General features: G+C 44.3%; 1 protein-coding gene and 1 non-coding gene across 2 annotated transcripts in view; one reads left to right on the top strand and one right to left on the bottom strand.

The window, feature by feature from the left end:
- Greb1l (GREB1 like retinoic acid receptor coactivator) overlaps positions 1 to 20,883 on the top strand; it is a 238,693-nt gene that overhangs the window by 215,369 nt on the left and 2,441 nt on the right. The window contains exons 21-32 of the mRNA XM_032885701.1: positions 534 to 778; positions 4,435 to 4,979; positions 5,149 to 5,251; positions 7,295 to 7,450; positions 7,758 to 7,897; positions 9,544 to 9,705; positions 9,818 to 10,022; positions 14,279 to 14,444; positions 15,411 to 15,638; positions 16,483 to 16,624; positions 17,913 to 18,113; positions 20,101 to 20,239. Of these exons, the coding sequence (XP_032741592.1) occupies positions 534 to 778; positions 4,435 to 4,979; positions 5,149 to 5,251; positions 7,295 to 7,450; positions 7,758 to 7,897; positions 9,544 to 9,705; positions 9,818 to 10,022; positions 14,279 to 14,444; positions 15,411 to 15,638; positions 16,483 to 16,624; positions 17,913 to 18,113; positions 20,101 to 20,239 (2,432 nt within the window). The remainder of the gene's footprint in view (positions 1 to 533; positions 779 to 4,434; positions 4,980 to 5,148; positions 5,252 to 7,294; positions 7,451 to 7,757; positions 7,898 to 9,543; positions 9,706 to 9,817; positions 10,023 to 14,278; positions 14,445 to 15,410; positions 15,639 to 16,482; positions 16,625 to 17,912; positions 18,114 to 20,100; positions 20,240 to 20,883) is intronic.
- On the bottom strand, positions 12,030 to 12,158 carry LOC116885031. Its single transcript, XR_004385918.1, has one exon. It is a non-coding gene; the product is annotated as a small nucleolar RNA SNORA33 (small nucleolar RNA).

Below are 20,883 nucleotides of genomic sequence, written 5' to 3'. Positions count from 1 at the left end.
ATAGATGTATAGAAGATAGAAGATAGATAGATGGATGGTAGAGTTTAAAGCACTTTATCGCTGCTAATCTGATGTTCCAAACTCCCTTGAGGATGTAGGGGCTATAGATCGGAAGGCAATAGCAATAAAAGCATCAACTGTTCACTGTATGTCAGCCACACTCTAAGTGTTTTCTTGGATTGTCTCTCCCCTTGCATCAATCTTATAAGCCAAGCCAGCCTTTATGCTTTTGCCTTTGCCTTTTAGTGACACTGGAACTGAAATCCAGGGCTTCATACATGCTACACATATTTTCTGCCATTGAACTACATCTCCAGTCCCCTGTCCTCTCTATTTTATACTTCAGGGACACAGGGGAAGTGAAGCACAGGGAAATATGGCTAGGTGGGAGGTGACAGAGCTCAGATTTAGAGCAGACTTAGCCAGTACTGAAACCTGTGGTCTTCACTGTCCCATGGACCACAGGACCTTCAGGCATGCATAAGGATTCTGTGTTGGAGGGACATGCCACCAATATAGTTCCTTCTACACAGGTCCTTAAAGTACTGTGACCTGCGATTGATTGACTCAAGCTATTTAACTCGAACGGCCTTGGAGCAAGAGGTGGGCCTGGCATGCTGCTATGTCTCAAAAGAGGTCGTCCGGGGGCCTGCTGCTGCCCTGGACCTCAGTGGGAAGGAGGCTGAGAGGGTCCCCACCAGTGACAATGACTCCGAGGAGCTGCTCATCGATTTGGAGCGGCCGCAGAGCAACAGCAGCGCTGTCACAGGAACCTCAGGTCAGAACTCTCCTCCAAAAGGTAGAGCTGGGTACCAACCCCCAAGGTCTCCAAGCGATGGCAGAGACCTCCTCTCCAGACTTCAGTGGCTCACAGGGTGCTTGCAAAGCAGGAAAGCTGAATGGGTACAGCTTTCTCTAGATTTAACCGTGAGCCTAGTGACAGGCAAAAACCATAATCAGTTTGCCTCAGAGCCTGCCCTCTGGTGCCTCCCCATCTCCTTCAGTTACTCCAGAGTTCACATTTGCATGAATACGATATTCAGTCTACAGATAAAAGCTCTCAGTTTGTACTAGGTTTGCTTAGTATCTGGTACAGGTGTCTGGATGGATGGATGGATGGATGGATGGATGGATGGATGGATGGATGGATAGATGGATGGATGGATAGATGGATGGATGACTAGTTATCTTGAGTATTTATTGTCAAGTGTTTCTATACTGAAAGCTTTTCAGGGGCTACTAGTTTTGACTGCAAGGCCTGGTATAAATTTTCTTTTAGTAAATCGTAACATAGCAAATGCAGCCCTATTTCCAGATTTTTTATTATGAAAGCAATAAAGCTTAATGTAGAGAAATCAGATGATCAAAGTACAAGGAAGAGACAGAGAAAAATCAGATGATTTATCAAAGTACGGAAGTGGAGCACCATGTGTCCCACCCACTCTCTGAATTAGCATGGAGACCAGGTTTTTGCCCAGACATGCATGTGCAAGCACATACTTGTGCCCAGGTAGCACCAGTCTTCCATTTGATTCTGTCAGTGCTGTGAGATGACTCCATGCTTGAGGGCCCTCCTATCTGTAGTACCTAGAGGGACGTGCAACCTGCCCTTCTCTAGGCTGTACCCAGCTACTCTCCTCAGCAGGGGACAGGTTTACCCCACCTTCTCCTTCCTTGACCCCACCATTGTAGGCTCCTCAATTTTCCTGAAACCAGCTGAGAAAAAGCCAGAGAACAGGACAGGTTAACATAATGAGGGGAAATATATCTCTGGAATATTGGGAATATGAGGCCAGGAAGGGGAATGAGTTGGGAGAGGAAAATGAGTGGGGGCGGGGGGATGAATGTGTGTGTGGCAGAACTGTCCTCTTCCTAGTGGCTTTCTTTAAAAACAGATTTAAAAAGTATCGTATGTGTGTGAGTATGTAGATATACATATACCTGAATGCCGGGTGCCCAAGGAGATCTGAAGAAGGAGGTCCTGGAACTGGAGTTATTAACAGTTGTGAGCTGTCATGTGGGTGCTGGGAACTGAGCCCCAGTCTTCTGCAAGCACAGCAAATGCTCTAAGCAGCTGAGGTGTAGCACTGGCTGCCCCGTTAGTCCGCCCCACTCACCAACAGCGTCCTGTTAAGTTGCTCTGATAAACCCACAAAAGTCTCATGACAAAGTCCTGCTGAACACCAAAAACTTGGACCCTACAGACCCTAGCCCCCGGGCTCCCTCAAGGATGCCGAGGCTGAAAGTGGGAGGGAGGCAGGCTCTGCCAAGCGTCTGACGTCATGTGTGCCCTGTGCCGATGGACACGTGTCTTTCCACAATGTCAGACTTCAGTAACAAACTCACAAGGTTTAGTGGCTCAGTGACAACGGTTTGTCATGTAACTGCCTTTCACTGGAAGCCTGGCTGAGGTGAATGCAGGTTCTTTATTCCAATATTAATGACTAATATTAACGCTCATATCACACAGCGCACAATCAATGTATGTACATATGGATGGATAGATGTATGTACCTACAGATGTATATAAATGGGTCAAAATGAAAGCAGGCTGCAGCAGAGTTCAGCAGAGTTCAGAAGTGGACAGAGGAAAAAACTGTATATAAAACAAACCAGTCAAAAGCCAGGAGAGGAGCTGTTGTCAGGTTCCAAGTGAAGCTGCAGAGTCCAACTGCTAGATGAGAGGCTGAGGCCGGGTTCAAGAGCAGGAAGTGGATCAGGAACTGGAAAAGGTTAGTCCAGGCCCAGAAAGGGACCAGGGAGACAGGCAGGCTGTCCTGTCTGTAGGCCGTGGCAACAGCAGGGAGCTCAGCCTAAGCTGTAAGAGCAGCAAGGGCATCCTTGATCCTTGGCAGCAGATAACAGGTCGGTGTGGAACCATCGCCATCGTAGTGTTAAGTGTCTGTCACTTTACAGGGGTCAGGAGAGGGGGTTGCCCATACCTTTTCCGTGGCCTAGTATGTCCAATAAGTTCTATAGATTCAAATATACTCACGTCCCCTGCCGTCTCAATTCACCCAGTAAACTTACAGGATGGCTCCCTTCCTACTTCCAGGAAGTTACTGATCACTCAGTGCTGGATGGGTGACCCACGGATGGTGCAGTTTCTCAGCCCACGCAGGCTGACGAAACGGAGTAGAGAGCACTGTTTTATACACAGTGTGGAGCAGACGCTGATCTCAACAGCAGGAAGCCCACAGTCACAGAAGCAGGAAAGAGCCCTGCTTTTTGAGAAAAGTACTTCTACTCTGTTTAATAGGTGTCTGCATGCGTGCGTGTATGTCTGGGGGTGTATATTTAATAGGTGTCTGCATGTGTGGTGTGTGTCTGGGGGTGTATATTTAATAGGTGTCTGCATGCGTGGTGTGTGTCTGGGGGTGTATATTTAATAGGTGTCTGTATGTGTGTGTGTATGTCTGGGGGTGTATATTTAATAGGTGTCTGCATGTGTGGTGTGTGTCTGGGCTGTATGTGCACAAGAATGCAGTGCCCTCGGAGACCATAGGCATTGGATCCTCGGGAGAGGCAGTGCTTTGTGACCCACCTGACATGAGTGCTGAACTTAAACTTGGGGTCTCTGAAGAGCAGTATATGCTCTTAACTGCCGAGCCATCTCTCCAACCGAGAGAGGTTTAGTTTTAGCAACTGCAGTTAATGGTTAATCTGTCGGGTCTCCCATTGCTGAGATTGGAACTGCAAGTCTGGACAGCACCCATTTGAGCTCAGAGAGGGTCTTCAGCCAGGAGTCTTAGGAAGCTCATCCTCTACAGAAAAGATTACTTAAAGCTAACAGAATAAAGACAGTGGAGACCCAACTCCTCATCTGGAGCAGGTCTAACGTCTAGCCCCTCCTGTGGAGACATTCCTACCTTGGTTAAGGAAATGGCCACAGACCGAGGAACTTCGAGGTGTAAGGCTCTTTCTCAGCCACCAGGGCAGCAAGAGTCTCTGAAAAAGACCCGACTGTGAAGCCTGTAAGTCCACTGCTATCTGAGAGAGGAGCCGAGAGAACACTTTACTAGAGAGGGACGACTTCCGGAAGAATGTGGGAGGCTCCAGAGAGGAGCACAAGGCAGCACAGTACTAGGATCCCATGACCCAGCGAACCCTGCCTGGCTGGAGAAAGGTGTCATCCAGGGGGACAATTTGAGAAGGAAGCCAGGGCAAATGGACACAACTTCTAGCTGTTGTCTCCTACGGCCAACCCCACCCACAACCCAGGGCGAGGGAGCAGTGGGAAACTGAGGCAGAAAGAATTGTCCATCGCTGTGTCTGCAGTTCCAAAGGTTTCGTTGGGAGTGGTGGCTGCTTGGTTGGGTTTGGGGTTTTTTGTTTTGTTTTGGCTTTGGGGCAGGGGTTGTCAGTAGTTTTTACCACCTGATCTTGATGTCAGGGAGGGGTGGGAATAGGATGAGTTCCACTGTCATCTTCCAGGTTCCATCATGGAGAACGGGGTGAGTTCTTCTAGCACGGCTGGCAAACCCCAGCAGCAGCCCCTGACCCCCACCACCAGCGTTCGGCTGGATGAAGGGATCTCCACGGGCACTGCCGTGGCTGGGGAGATCCTGAAGCAGGAGTGTGACTCCTTGGGCCCTCCGATGGCCAGTAGCACCACTTCCAAGCCTTCTTCGTCCTCATCCTCGAGTGCCCAGGCTCTTTCGTGGTCAGGGCAGCCCCGGAGCCTGCACACAGCCCTGCCCCCCGTGGTGATCTTATCCAAAGCCGCATATAGCCTGCTGGGATCCCAGAAGGGCAGCAAGCTGCCCTCCTCTTCCTTGCTGCCCCACGCTGATGTGGCCTGGGTGAGCTCCCTGCGGCCAGGCCTGCACAAGGACATGAGCAGCGAGGAGCAGTCCCTTTATTACCGCCAGTGGACCTCGGCCCGGCAGCACCACGCTGACTATAGCAACCAACCAGACCCCATCTCGGGCGTCCGAACCTTGCACCCGAGGCGGCTGCTGCTCACTGGCCCTCCACAGGTAGGGATAGAACATGGCGGACACTGTCTTGGTTGTCAGGAGACATTTTGTGGGGTCGCAGGGGTGGCAGAATACCTCTTCAGACCTCAGCTGAAGAGCCAAAGTGTGAAAGAAATGTCTTTTCTTTTTCCTTCCTCCGCCACTCCTCAATTGAAAACATCTCCATCAGGTGGGAAAGACGGGCTCCTATTTACAGTTCCTTAGGATCCTTTTCCGAATGCTCATCCGGCTGCTGGAGGTGGACGTGTACGATGAGGAAGAGATAAACACAGGTGAGGCTTGACAGCATGGCCAAGGCATGAGACCCAAGAGCCAGGGATGCTTCACCCTTTGGGTGTCTAAGGCACCTAAGCTGCTAAGCTGTCATGAGGCTGAAGAGAAGGTGCCCAGCAAGTAATTCCAAGTGAACCGTGGCTCTCAGTTTCTGGGGGCCTCTCCAGTGTGCAGCAAGCTGTTTCATACAGCTTTGGGAGGTAGGTTCATTGCCTAGACAGGTAAACCCTATGATTCTTGCCAGCTCTACCCTGTGCTCCCTGGCATCACAACCTTTGCTTTTACCCAAGATGTGGCTACAGAAGTCATGTGACCTCCCCCAGGTCTGCCCAGGTATTCTCTGTCACTTCCCATCCCCCTTAGACTGCAAATAAAATGCCAACTGCAACTGAAAGTTAATTCTGGGCAAAAACCAAATGCCATTTATGTTAAAAAGATAATAGCTGTACTCTAATCTAGGTCTTTTTCCCAATGCAGTTCATGCTATATTAGAAAATTATTACATGTAATTGTATGCATGTGTGTATGAAAGGGGTACATGGATAGACAGCTTTGGAGTGTCCTTTTCTCTTTCCACCACATGGTTCCACTACTCAGGTCATTGAGCTGGCTGCAGAGTGCCTGGACCTACGGGGCTAGCTTCATTTTGAACTTAGACATTAGTAATGAATATCATCCATTATACATATACTCTATGTCTACCACTGTCTTAGCACCTTGACTCTCCGTCCCTAATGTCTTCCAGACCTACCAGATCTAGTACTTTGAGGGGTCTTGTCCCTAGAGGATTGATTACTAAGGGATGAGTCAAGGATTCAAGCTCTGGAAATGCCCAAAGGCTGGCACCTGGGTAAAGATTTTGTCTTCACTGCTCTTGGGATCCTGTGAGGAGGACAGGAGGGAACGAGTATGTACTGGTGTGTAGAGCACTCAGGTAGTTCTGATGCACCGCATACACTGGGACTGTGTTCACCGCATCCTAAAACTTCAGACAGCTTCAGGCCCAGTGTCCAGGTAGTAATCCCAGCTAAGGCAGGACGGGGACACCATCAAGGCTTGCCTGGGCACAGATCCAAGCCGAACCTGGTCAATCTAGTGAAAACTTGCATTAGTCAGGTTCTCTAGAAGTACAGAACCGATAGAGTAAATCTGTTTATATTAAAATGGGATGGATTAGAGTGGCTTACAGGCTGCGGTCTGCTCCGTGCAACAATGGCCCTCTCCCAATAGAAAGGCCAAGAATTTGACAGTTGTTCTGTCGACTAGTCTGGATATCTCTGCTGGCCTTTGGTCTACATTGGAATAAAAAAAAAAAAAAAAAAAAAAAAAAAGTAGGCAGTGATGCCTCAGCAGCAGGGTGGAAGGACTTGCGAGCAGGAGTGGGGGCCAGCAAGCATTCCCTTCTTCCGTGTCCTTTGATGTACACCGCCACCTGCTGTGGCCCAGATTTAAAGTGGGTCTTCTGACTTCAAATGATCCAGTCAAGAAAATCCTTCACAGGTGTGCCCAGCGACGTGCGTTTTAGTTGATTTCAGATGTGGTCAAATTGACAACCAAGACTAGCCATCCTTGTCTCCAACTTTTATAGAAAGTCTGGGGCCATGGCTCAGTGGTGAGCGCCTGCCTGGGATGTGTGCTGTGTTCAGCCCTCACTACTGAGAAACAATAGTCAAATTATTCAGGATATCAGTGCCTGAAGACCTCATAGCTAAAGCTGAGAATTTTGCTCATCCGTATTAGTGTGTTCTCAAGGAGAACTGGCAGAGTCAGGATCCAACGGCATACAAGTCTGTGAACTGGAGACAGAAACTAATGCAGGGCTAGCAAGGGAAAACCCTCTTCCCGTGAAGTCTGAAGGAATCATCTTGGTTCCTTCTACTCTGGGATATGAGAGCTCCTTTCTCAGAAATGCCTCCCTGGGCTTTGTGCTTCAGGATGGTGGTGATGCAAGTATTCACTTGAACAGGTAAATATACCTGTTCAGGGTGGTGGTAGGAGGGAAGGAGGTGGGCCCACCTGTCCTGTGCCCTGCCCTGTCCTAGATCACACTGACAGCAGCGAACTGAACCAGTCAGAGGGAGAGCCCTGGCCTGACATCGAGACCTTCAGCAAAATGACTTTCGACGTCAGTGTACACGATCCCAAGTACAGTCTGATGAGCCTGGTCTACAGCGAGAAGCTGGCGGGGGTCAAACAAGGTCAGTATGTGCGGGGTCAGGCTTGGCTCTGTGGAGGTCAAAGGAGCTCTAAATCAGGACTTGAGGCGGGCCAAGGAGACAGTCCAGTCCTTTGAGAAGAGCATAATAATTCTGCTTTTTCACTCTTACACATGAACACACACACACACACACACACACACACACACACACACACACCTTGATTTTTAAACTTGCTTGTCAGGTCTCCAATGAGACCTTTGAAAAGTCCTAACGAGAAATGAGCATTTCTTTCTAAGCCTCGTGTGAGTGTCATGGCAATAACCGCTTCTCATCCCGTTATACACAGAAGTAATAAAGGAGTTCAAAGCCGAGCAGCCCCGGAAACGGGAGACCATGTCTATGATGCTGACCAAGTACGCGGCCTACAATACCTTCCACCACTGTGAGCAGTGCCACCAGTACATGGACTTCACCCCCAACTCCCAGGTGCAGCCTCCGCCCTCCCCTCCTGGTTCTGCTGCCCGTGTGGACCCTGTCTGTGAGGTGCAGAGGGTAGGGTGAAACCTGAGACTCCTGGCTTCAGGTCTCAGAAAAACTCTGTCATTCAGCATTTGTCTCATCCCCCATTTTCCTCCTTGTACAGGAGCTCACTGTTCAGGCTGGCCTCAAACTCACAATCCTCCAGCACACTGAGTGGAATTACAGGCACGCCCGCCATGCCTGGTTTTATTTTCTCCTCTTTTGGGCTAGGTATCCGTTATATCCCAGGGCCCTGCTAATGAGAATGCATATTCCAGCACTCCCAGCCCCTTAGGCATCTTTTTGCCTAGTGTATCTTTATGCACAGGAGGAGGAAACAGTTCCATGTGATTTCCCATCTCCCCATTTCTCTCTCCTGGACTATGTCTTAGCCCTGAGCAACTGAGACCCTGCTGCTTCGAGGCTGGTTCCCCAAACCTGCTTCTCAGAACCATGGCCACCATCCCCAGCCCCTTAAAAGCATATTCTGAAACTGAATAGACACGACAAAGAATACAAGTTAACTGTTAACCTGTTAACTGTTAACCTGTTGTATCTGTTTGTTTCTTGGTGGGTTACTAGTCTGCTGACAATTTTTTTGAACTGTGTATGCATGTGCATGCATGCATGTGTACAGGTGTGCATGTAGGAGCTGCTGGTTCCCTCACTACACCATTGTGGGCTATGGAGCTCAAACCCAGAATTGGCAGGCTTGGTTGCAAGCCCTTTCCCTGATGAGCCACCCTATTGGCCCTGGTTACAATTCTTTGTAGGATATAGAAGACACATGTGCCTTGGCCTATAAATTATAGGTGTTTAGAAATTTTCTGCATGAACCCTCTTGACATTTCTGTGTGATTACAATACAAATAATATGTCTCCACATTTGTGATATAGAACAAACTAGAATTTGAGGGGGAAACTGTTAATTTTTCTGAAATATAATACTGAAGTTAAAACTATTAGGAAACTTACTGGATTTTAAGTGCTAATGAAATTTTGTTATCTTTCCATTAAACCAATTATTGACTTCACTGTACAGCCCATAAAGACCCATTTTAAAATTATTCATAGAGATGGGTTCTTGAGCTTGTGAACTCCCCACAACTTTATAGACAAGTTGGATTCTTGACTTTCATGAGTCACATGGTCTTTCCATGATGTCAGAGTTCTGCACTAAATGTTGGAATCCCTTCATCCTCCACTGTAAGAAAGATGGTGCCACAGACACATTTTTAACTCTAGTCCTATCTAAGAGCTGGTACTTAAGTGTTCAGTATGATTCAGAGCAGAACTGTGCTGTGACTGGTGTCTGGAGAAGGTATATAGCGGGCAACCCATGGAGATGTTTGTTGTTAAGACTGGGCATTTGTCCTAAGGGTATGTGGAATATAGGCAGTGCCAATGGGACTTACCCTTGGAGGCTGCACAGTTGGCTCCTGCACCAGGAACAGCTAGGGGATGAAAAAGCCTTTTACATGTTGCTCCTCACAGCCAAAATGTCTAGGGGCACTTATTCATGTCAGTTACTTGTGTCAAAAATCTCAAAGAATGGCCCGGAAGTTTGAAAACCATATACTGACCTTCCCTTTCTTTCTTCTTTGCAAATCTAGATGTCAGATTCCACCCTTCATGCATTCACATTTTCCTCTTCTATGCTGGGAGAAGAAGTCCAACTCTATTTCATCATCCCCAAGTCCAAAGAGAGTCATTTTGTCTTCAGCAAGCAGGGCAGGCATCTGGAGAGCATGCGGCTGCCCCTGGTTTCTGACAAGGTGGGCCAGGGTGTTGGGCGTGAGGGCTTTGGGCCCTGGTGGAGGTTCTCTGAGCTGCCAGCATCTAAGGGTCTACTTCACTGTTCTGGTTGCATTTTTTTCCTTTCCACAGAATTTAAATGCAGTCAAGAGTCCCATTTTCACTCCTTCCAGTGGTCGCCACGAGCATGGACTCCTAAACCTTTTCCACGCCATGGAGGGCATCAGCCACCTTCACCTCCTGGTGGTCAAAGAATATGAGATGCCACTATACCGAAAATACTGGCCCAACCACATCATGCTGGTGCTTCCTGGCATGTTCAATAATGCAGGCGTGGGTAAGAGGGCCTTTGGGGTGGGAGAAGGGCTGAGAAGACAAACTGAACTCCATTCTCTTGGTGTGTCTTCCAAAGGTTGCCTTTGGAAACTGCCCTGCCCTGTGAGCAGAGGTCTTAACTCTGAGTTCCCCTCTCCTGTTCTGTAATTTACAGCCCCTAACATGTTTTGCTCAGTTCTTCAGAATGTTTAACTTCTGAAGACTAGTAAGAACTAAATCACTGAAATATTGAACAGCCTGAGAAGGGTTCGTGTATCTTCTTAGTGTAGACTCCCAATATTTCTGGACAGGACATTCTAGGGCCAAAATGTACCCAGCTGTACCCTTCTGGGCACTTCTTTTGCTGTAGTGTTTAAGCTTTCCTCATTTGTTTCTGCCCGCGTCTGAGGTGGTACTTAACTGTGATTTTAACTTGCACTTAGGTAATGATTTGTGAGTGTAATCTTCTTCTCACATCAGCACTGGGCACTGAAGTCCAGGCCTCTCAGATGCTTTAAGTGATTTCCTGCCTTAGTCATCCAAGTAGTTAATACTGCACGTGTCACAAAGCATGACTGCTGAGCTGTCCCGTGTCTTTACAAAAATGTCTTCCAAAGTCCTCTACTCATTTCTTCAACTGGACCACTTTGTTAATCTACAGAGGTCTTTTATATTTCAATGTTAACTCAGCAGATGTCATTTTATATCTTTGCCCATTCCCATATTAATAATGTCTTCATGCCCTGAAGCTCTAAGTTTTGATGGCATCCCGTATGTCTATTTCCCTTGTTGTATGTTGTCCACACACACAGACTGCTGCCAGTCTCTCTGGCATTGCTCCATACGTTGTCTCCTTCTAAATGCTGTATAAGGCTGGCTTTTACTTCATCAACTGAAGCATTTTAACTCATTTCTCATGCAATAAGGACACAACTTCATTTTTCATGTGGCTATCTGATGTTCTAACACTATTGTTCAAAAGAGATCTCCATTGAGTGGGATGAGCACTCCTGTCATAGATGAGATGGTTTATTTCAGGACGCTGTATCTGTCTTTATGTCGCTAGCACACGACTTTAAGTTTTGACAGGAAAAAGTATAAAACCTGCAATGTTAAAAAGGTTAGACATATTTGCATAGTTGGATGGGCTATGATAATGTATGTGATATATAAGAATCAAGAGTATTTGCACTTCCTTAAGCAATCACTTTTATGTGTTGGGAGCTTTGTATTCTCAGAGTCATTTTGAAATGTATTGTGTGCTGTTTTAAACCAAGGTAATCCATTATTCCGTAGGAAACCAACTCCTCCTGCCTGGCGCCCTTCACTGGACTGCTTTGCCTCCCTTCGGCCCGCACCTCCCTGCCTTTACTGACCGCCCTCCACTAAGTTTTTCTTTCTGGCTAGATTCACTTATACAAAGACTTCCCATTTCATCCATGTTTCTGCAAGTGATCAGAGACAATACTCCTTACTTTGTTTCTGCAAGTGATCAGAGACAATACTCCTTATTTTGTTGTTGGCTTTTAGTTTTGTTTTGTTTTTCAAGAAAGCAACTTGCTCTGTAGACCAGGCTGGCCTTGAACTCAGAAATCCACCTTCCTCTGCTCTCAAGAGTTGAGATTAAAGTGTGTGCCACTACTACCCTAGCTTCCTTTTTTAAAAATTTATTTATTTTTATTTCATGTGCATTTATTTCACCTACCTTTATGTCTGTGTGAGGGTGCTGCATCGTCTCAAACTGCAGTTATAGATGACAACTGTGAGCTGACTTGTGGGTGCTGAGAATTGAACCTGGGTCCTCAGAAAGAAGAACTAGTGCTCTTAACCACAGAACCATCTCTGCAGCCATTTTTTGTTGTTGTTTAATCTTGCACTTGAAGTACTTGATATCTTTAGCCTCAGATTATTTGCCTCAGTCCTATAAAAAAGTCTATATGCTGTTCACTGTTTTCAAGATTAAATTCTTAAAACTAGTTACAATGACATTTTAATAGGAAGTTTATACAAATGCTTTTCAACATCACAATATTGTAGCCATTTTTGGGGACCTGAAAGACTTTAGCTGTCCTTCAGGCTCACAATATGGCATCACTCTTCCCAGTTTTCGGAAGCTCTGAAGAAACACATCCAGATAGGCAGACTAATTGGCAGACTTAGAGTCCATTCTTTTTATGGCCAAAACGATTCTGTGTTCTCATATTGTCTTTGTGGGAATTTAGGTAGATCCCATTATTGAAGATGTGAATAGACATGAGACTACAAGTGTCTCTTCAGTGTAATGGCTGTCTTTCTCTTGGAAGTACACCAGCCAGTGTACTTGCTGGATCAGATGGTGCTTCCAGTTTCAGTTGCTCTAGGACTCTGCACATTTTCTATAATAGCTGCTCACAGCTGCTCCATCCACACGAAATCCCTCCCTCTGCACCTGTCAGCATCCGTCAGTCATTTCAATGATACACTTTAGAGACAGCCATTCTGAGGTGAGATGCCATCACTACAGCTTTGAGTGCCTTCCTTGATGGTTGGTGATACTGAGCATTTATGGTTGTGGGCTATTTGGAGTGGTCTTGCTAGGTGGCCATGATCAGCCTTGAATTGGTGATTCTCCTGTCTAAACTTCTCAAGTGCTAAGAGCAAAGTTATGCAGTCTTTCACTTTCTAACTGAATTATTTGCTACTCAGTTTTTTGAGTTCCCTATATATTAATCCCTTGTTATATCAGTAGTTTGCAAGAATTTTTTCCCACTCTGTGTGCTGTCCTTTATTTTTGTAGGTTGTCTCAATCCTGCTAATTTGGCTTCAAAAACTTATATTTTACTTTGATATAACCCAATTTATCTATTTTCACCCTTTGAGCTGCTATTTGAAAAACATGCCTACATCAGTAAAATCTCCACTTCAGTTGCAATTTGAGGTGCCCTCAGATTCCATTAAGAATTTTTTCTGCTTCTATGAAAACATTTTGGTAAATGCTTTAAATTGTTGATCTTTAGGAAACATGTTATCTACAAAACAACCTTTCTCACTGTACTGTCTTTTGCCTTCTTGGCTAAAGTATATTCCTAAGTATTTCACTCTTTTTCATGCTATAAAAATACTAACTTCCTTAGACTGTTCCTTTTATATTGCTGAATTATCTTATTAGTTCTAAGTTTTCTGTACATTTTCTCCACCTATGATATATGGTCAGGGAACATAATCTTACTATTTCCTAATTCAGTTCACTTTCCTTGCCTTGCCTAATTGTTCTGGCTAGGACTTCTAGTACTCTTAATTGGACATAGGCATCTTTTTCTTGTTCCTGATCATAGCTGGAAAACCTTTGGTCTTTCAGAACTGACTGCCCATGTTAGCTGCCATTTTTTCCTATGTGATCCATACTATGTTGAAAATGCAAAGTATTCCTCAGACTCTTGAGAGGTAGATGTTCCTAAGTTCTAGTATTACCTTGATTTAATCCTACTGTTTGACGTTCCTCCATACATTAACTAGCCCTTTTCATTGTAATCTACATTTTGTTTCACTAGAAAATTTGTTTCATTTAAAAATTTTAGCTAATTCATCTTGTCATTAACATCCCTTAAGTACTTGCCATACGCTAGGCCTGACCACATACAACTCTGCCATCACTCCTTAGAGGTAAGGAAACCAAAGCCCAATGGGATTAATTCATTCCCAGGCAGCTGGTCTCTGGTCTGTTCTCCTGCTCTGTACCATACATCTGCTGTACTACCCTAGCTTTGCAACGTGCAGATTAGAGTGGGTGCCTGTTTCTTGAAGCTTCATAGGTTGTCGCCACTCTCTGTGGCCCTGGCTTACTGTGAGGCAAGAGCAAGCTCCTTGCCATGTTCTAAGACACTAGTCACCATTCATCTGCCATTGGAGGTGTCCTCTGTCATATCTGGGAAGTGGAACTCTTGAAGTATATTCCTCAGAGTACAAGACATACACCATCAGATGTGGTTTTGGCCTTTGCTAACTATTTAAGTGAATCTCTAGTAATGGGTGCCAGGAATCTATATTTTAAAGTGCATTTCTCAGGGACGTTTTTTGGAGAGCTTTTAAAAGTTGTGTGTCTGTGCACAAGTGCAGGTACCCATGGAAGCTAAAAGCATCAGATTCTCCCTAGAGCTGCCTGACATGGGTGCTGGAAACCAAAGTAGTGTCCTCTGCATCCTCTCTCCAGCGCCCCCATCTCTGTGCACAGGATGTCAGTGGTGATAATGTGACCAGTCTGAGTGGAGAATGGAAAGGTGTGGTTGTACTGCCTTGCAGGTGCTGCTAGGTTCCTCATTAAGGAGCTGTCATATCACAACCTAGAACTGGAAAGGAACCGCCTGGAGGAGCTGGGAGTCAAACGGCAGTGTGTCTGGCCTTTCATTGTTGTGATGGATGACTCCTGCGTCCTGTGGAACATTCACAGTGTTCAGGAGCAAACCAGGTAGGGATACTTCCAAGAAGTTGTGTAGGGGGCGGGGGAGGCTTATGACACAATGACCTAGACAAGGTATTTTTAGCAGTAGTTACACTTGGAAGTAAATAAAAGATAGTTTTCCTGAGCAAAGTAGGTCATGCAACTACTCGCATTAGCTCACTGATCACTAAGTTCTTGGGCCATTTCCACATCCGGTATTGCTTAGCTGCAAAATCTGCTCTGGGCCAGGTATAGTGGTATATATGCTTTTAGTCCTAGCACTTAGGAAGACAAAGGAAAGATGACCTCTTTGAGTTTGAGACCAGCCTGGTTTACATAGCAAGTTCTAGGCCAGCCAGCAGCCAGCATACATAGTAAGACTATTACAACCCCCCCTGCCCCATGAAAAAACAAGACTGTTCTGATACTGTGACTCATTTATACAGGCCCTGACATGTAAGACCCAGCTCTGCTTGACTACTGAGGTGAAGAGAGGAAGTTATGTCACCTTTAAGCTGTCGGTGGTTTTCCTCAAGCAGTGGTGACTTTCTAGGGTTCCTTACAGATGCTAGGGAATGGTTAGTCAAGAGAATGCTAAATAGTAAAAAGTCTGTTAAATTACTGCTAAAATTTAACAGTATCCCTAACGAAACACTGATTTCCCGTCATTTCTTTTGTGGGCTTGAAATTAATGAAGTGTGCATAGTGTTCTTTATTATATGTAATTATCAGAACTGGATGTTTCTGTACTTTTAACCCCTGGTCATGTTCATTTGGCAACTCAAGTTCATTATTCACTTTGAAACATAACTAGATTACGTTTTTTGCCATAAAGGTGATAAGATCCACCACTAAAGGCCAGCTTCTCTGACTTAGTCATGACAGGTGGTATGACTGGACTTAATGTAAATTGTCTTGTTACATACTTTGCAGGATTTAATATATATACTAAGATATAGTTGGTTCCTCATAAACTAACTTTACATTTTGTAGCCAGCTTACAGACGCAGGAATCTCCAGTAAGAACGTGTCCTTGAAGAGCGTCTTGCAGCACATTGAAGCCACACCGAAAATTATCCACTACGCAATCCTGGGTATACAGAAATGGAACAGCAAGCTGACCTCACAGAACCTAAAGGCCCCATTCTCAAGATGCCATGTGCATGACTTCATTCTCCTCAATATAGACCTCACTCAGAATGTTCAATATGACTTCAACAGGTAGGTCAGGCTCATGGATGCAAGTCATGCAGGCATCCACCAGAGGGTATTGCCCACTTCAACCTCTACGTTGTTTTTATTTTGCCCTGGACAATAAACCCCTTCTAGCTCACTCAGTGCTGGCCCAGAACTCCTTATGTGGTCCAGGTCGGCCTCACATCCATCTGTGATCCTACTGAGTGCTGGGACTGCAGGCGTCTACCCCCACATGACCTAGACCCTTGATACTGCTTTGCAAAAATAGAAAACACAGGTTAGCCATCTGATTACTTAACAAGAATTCAAGTAGAAACAAAATCTGTTAAATCAATACTAGCCAATGTGTAGACCTGTCAACGTCCAATATTAACCCTGTATTCATCCTCAGAACACAGAAGGAAAATACACTCTCCAGTGTTATAAGACCCACAGGTCTTCCTATAAGAAGGCAGAAGTCTGGACCCTAAAATCATACTGCATTCCTGAGAAATCTGAAATGGCCAAGGAATGGTATTAGAGACCACAAAGTCACTCTTAATATCCAACTTCAACCTGTAGCTATTAGAATACCATTGCTTCATCCAGTATGTAACCAGAATTTTAGAACTACAGGACCTCTGGCTTTCCTGCTGGAACACAGGATGTATAGCCCTGTTTCTGATAGGAAGAACCTAAAACCCTGTGGCACAGCAGACAAAATTCTCTCCTCCTCCCTTTGAAGCTTATAGTGCTCACATCAGCAGAGTGAGGCCAACTGCCTGAGGACAAGTCCCATGTTTTGGGCCCTCCTCTCACTTCTGTCACTCATTTCTCTGTGTACTTGGGTGGACAGTCAAATAAACCTATCATTGTGGTTATGATTTAGGTATTTCTGCGAAGATGTTGACTTTAACCTGAGAACAAACAGTAGTGGCCTTCTCATCTGCCGCTTTAATAACTTCAGTCTCATGAAGAAACACGTTCAGGTTGGAGGGCAAAGGGACTTTATCATTAAACCAAAGCTCATGGTAAGTCTTCAAAGTTTGATGCTACTGTTGAAAAGAAACACAAATGCTTTCTTATAAATAGCTTTGTCACCAAAGTACTTTCTGCCTGATTGGACAGGGAAGTAACCCTAGGGAGTCCTAGTGTCACCTATGCAGCTTCATTTCTGTGAGCGAGGGCTCAGCCAGAGCAAAAGTTTCCTTGGCAATTCAACAAACTCGTTCCAGAGTTAAGCCTCAAGGATTACAAAGCAAGCTTGCTTGATATTTACTTACTTATTATTGGGTTTTATTTTGTTTTGAGACAGGTCTCTCTACATAGCTGTCTTGAAACTTACTATGTAGTCCAGGCTGGCCTCCAACTCAGAGACCTACCTGTTTCTGCCTCCCAAGCATTGGGACTAAAGGCGTGCATCTAATTGCAAAGCTTTACTTTCAAGACAGAAGTCTTTATATTGTGATAACTCTTATGTAACACAGGAGAAAAGTACAAATAAAAATACTTGTCTGATCGCTTCTCGGCCTTTTGGCTAAGATCAAGTGTAAAAATACTTGTCTGGCCCTTAGCTTGTCTTTTACAGAAAATATTACAGCTCAAAGTTTGAAAAAAGAGTACTGTCTATACCCTCCCAGAGAGTCTTACCGCTAGCTGATCACTACAGCTTGGCAAATACTTAGCTGGAGCTGAGAAACACCCAAACACTATAAAGTATTCATTAAATACAGAAATATTCCAGAAATTCTTGCTATAACTTAAAGAGCATTATACTATTCCTAAAGTGGGAGAATGGAGAAATACAGAACAAAATGAGACATTTGAACCCATCAGGCAACCGCTATTATTACAGCAATCCCTCTTTGTTGCTAGTGTTTGTAAGATACACTTTATGTTGTATGTACCTACTGCACACATGTATGCATGTACAGGTGCCTGGTACCTTTGGAGGCCAGAAGACAGTGCTAGATCCCCTGGATATGGAGTTATGATGGTTATGAGCTACCATGTGGTTGCAGGGAACCTTGATCTCTGTAAGAACAGCTAATGCTCTTAACCACTGAGCCTACTCTCCAGCCCATGGCAACCCTCCTTTTTCTGGAGCTTACCATTTATCAGCCATGGCCTGAAAATACTGTGCCTAGTTTAGAGATCATAGTGTTTGTGTGTATAAACATTTGTGTAGGGTTCAGTGCTATAAAATTTCAGGTATTCTTTGGGGATAATGTATACGGAAGTGAATAGGATACAATCCATTGTGATCTTAAGACATTTCGTTCGCTGACAGGCACGTTTCCCGTGATCGTCTGATTTCAGGTTTCAGAGAACTTAGCTCCCATCTTGCCCCTTCAGTATGTCTGTGCTCCTGACAGTGAACACACACTACTGGCAGCCCCTGCACAGTTCCTCCTGGAGAAGTTCCTTCAACATGCCTCATATAAACTCTTCCCTAAAGCCATCCATAACTTCAAGAGTCCTGTGCTGGCCATTGACTGCTACCTTAACATTGGACAGGAGGTAAAGGCGGACTGTCTAATTCTGGGGGCCATATCCATCCATCTCCTTTTCAGTCCCACTGAAAATTTAAGATGGTTCTAAGACAGCCAATAACAGTATGATCCAAAGGGTCCCACAGGAACAGAACTAGCCAGTGACATGGTTCCCTCTGGTGTCAATGGCTCTGAAGAGCCTGCCTTGATGACTTGGACAGAAGCAGCCATTTGCTCTGGTTGTTGGCACTGATCAGACCATGTTGTGATGTGAATTTAGATCCTGTTCTTGACAGGCACACAGTCTTTTAGCATATGTAAGAGCTCAATGATTACTTAAGTAAATACAAGCCCTGTGAGACCTTCAGAGCTGCCGTCTCTACTTTTCCATTCTTCAAGTTCGCCCCTAGTTTCGGTCTAGTATTTTAATTGCCACTTGCACGTCTAGCTTTCTACAACTAAGTTTTTTTTCTTGGATTATCTGGAGAGTACATTTTATTATCTTCAGTAATGTAATATACCCTTATAGTAAATTTTAAAAACAAAAAAATCTATGTTAAGTTTGCAATATGAAATGGCTCAGTGGGTACAGGCTCTTGCTGTCGATCCTGACAAATAAGGTCACTTCTTGGAACCCTGCAAGTTGTCCTCAGAATTCCACATGTGCATCATGGCATATACATGACCAAAATTAAGAAAACAACAAAATAAAACAAACCACCCATAAGCTGAACAAGACATTTTCCTGACCTTGATTTTTAGGCCATTTTCTTGGCACATACTGACCAACACACCTTTGTCCACACAAACTCTTTTAAGTCCTAGTGCGCTTAATTTGGGACACTAAATTTATCTTAATGTTAATTCATGCTGTGGTTAGGCCATTAATTTTGTAAACAGAAACATTAAACCCATATGAGGGATAAGCATGAAGTTACAGGTCTGTAATCCCAGCATTCCAGAAGCTAGCCTGAGTTAGACTGAATCCTGACTTAAAACACAAGAACCAACCATGTGTCCATAGAGTCTCAGTATCAACTGCAGCTAACATTTGCCAAGTACTGCATATTAACAATTCAAAACTACTTCAATCCATAATGTTTTTAAACCTATGTAGATGAGGAACTGTGCGGTGTCAGATGACTACTGACTGAAGAAACCAGGGTTTGAATTCAAGCCCCATTTAAGTGGCTCCATTGTTCTCTGGACTATTTTGCTGCTCTCTATAATTTTTGTGGTTTCTAGACATGGAAGCCTACAAATTAACTCATGCTGTTTTAAGCTTCTTCCAAAGTGAAACATTTACTCTTTCCTAAGCATAATTTTTCTTATCTGCATGTATACCATATATATGCCTGGTACCCATGGAGGCCAGAAAAGGATGTCAGATCCCTTGGGACTAAAGTCACAGGTGATTGTGAGTTGCCATGTGGATGCTGGAAAACAAATCTGGATTGGAAATTGTGCAGAAAAAAAAAAAAAACAAAAAAAAAACAAAAAAAAAAAAAACAAAAAACCAGCCAGTGCTCTAAACCACTGAGCCATCTCTAACCCAAAATGTAGGATTTTAAAGACACACACATACTTTTCTTTATATTTGTTGAATGATTTACTATAGTAAATTAATGAAATATTAAAAATATGGAAAATCACTAGGCAGTGGTGGCCCATACCTTTAATTCCAACACTTGGGAGGCAGAAGCAGATAGATCTCTGTGAGTTCAAGGCCAGCCTGGTCTACAGAGCCAATTCTAGGAGAGTCAGGGCTATAAAAAGAAAAAAAGGAAAAAAAGGAAAAGAAAAAAGAAAAAAAGAAAACTCTGTCTTGAGAGAAAGAGAGTGAGATTTGGATACTGAATAATAAGTAAAAAGCTTGAATAACCAACTCACCCAATAGTGAGAAAGATTTGGCTCCTTGACCTTGCATCCCAAACTGAAGAACATTCCTTACCAAAAGTATAACCCCTTTATTTGCTTTTTGAAATGTCTTTGTTTTTTCTGCTTACTACTTTCAGGTAGCCATATGCTATGTCAGTTCCAGACCCCACTCCAGCAACGTCAATTGTGAAGGGGTATTTTTCAGTGGACTCCTCCTGTATCTCTGTGACTCTTTTGTAGGTGCTGATCTTCTCAAGAAATTCAAGTTTCTAAAAGGTAAGTCACTTAAGTGTCTTGAATGTAAATGCTATTCTAACACACACACGTATACACAATAATCAAGAGTTGAATACCACACAAGCAAGCAATGTTTTGGCTAGTAATTAGGACTACTAATGTTATTGGGGAAGACCATGCTGTTATCGTAAAACTAAATTAAGTGTAGGGGAATAATAAGATCTATGGCTTTAAAAGACAATTTCTATGTGTGGGTATGTGTACAAGTGCCTGCAGAGGCCAGGGTGTCAGACACCTTGGAACTTAAGGTTGTAAGCCATCTGATGCTGGAAATTGAACTTGGGTTCTCTCCAAGAGGCACTGAGCCATCTCTCCAGCCTGTGAGTTCTTAAACAGGCATTTACCGTTATTTATTCTAGAAACATATATTTCTGATACCTAGTTAAGACAGAAGCTAGGATGATATGCATGTTTATAAGCAGTATATACAATCTAAAATCATTTGATTGGACCAGAAATCAGCTGCAGAAAAATTATATAATTGCACTCCTAAACACTCTGTTATGAGTCTGACACAGAAATTAAAGTTGTCTTAATAAGTATGCATCATAAAAAAGTACACCTTACCTAAGAATAATCTACAAAACCAGCATTACAAATAATCCTGAAATGTGACACTCTGA

This window comes from Rattus rattus, chromosome 15 (genome assembly GCF_011064425.1).
Source record: "Rattus rattus isolate New Zealand chromosome 15, Rrattus_CSIRO_v1, whole genome shotgun sequence".
Classification (NCBI taxonomy): domain Eukaryota; kingdom Metazoa; phylum Chordata; class Mammalia; order Rodentia; family Muridae; genus Rattus; species Rattus rattus.
The sequence above is the reverse complement of the archived record's forward strand: the minus strand, read 5'-3'. Positions and strand labels throughout refer to the sequence as shown.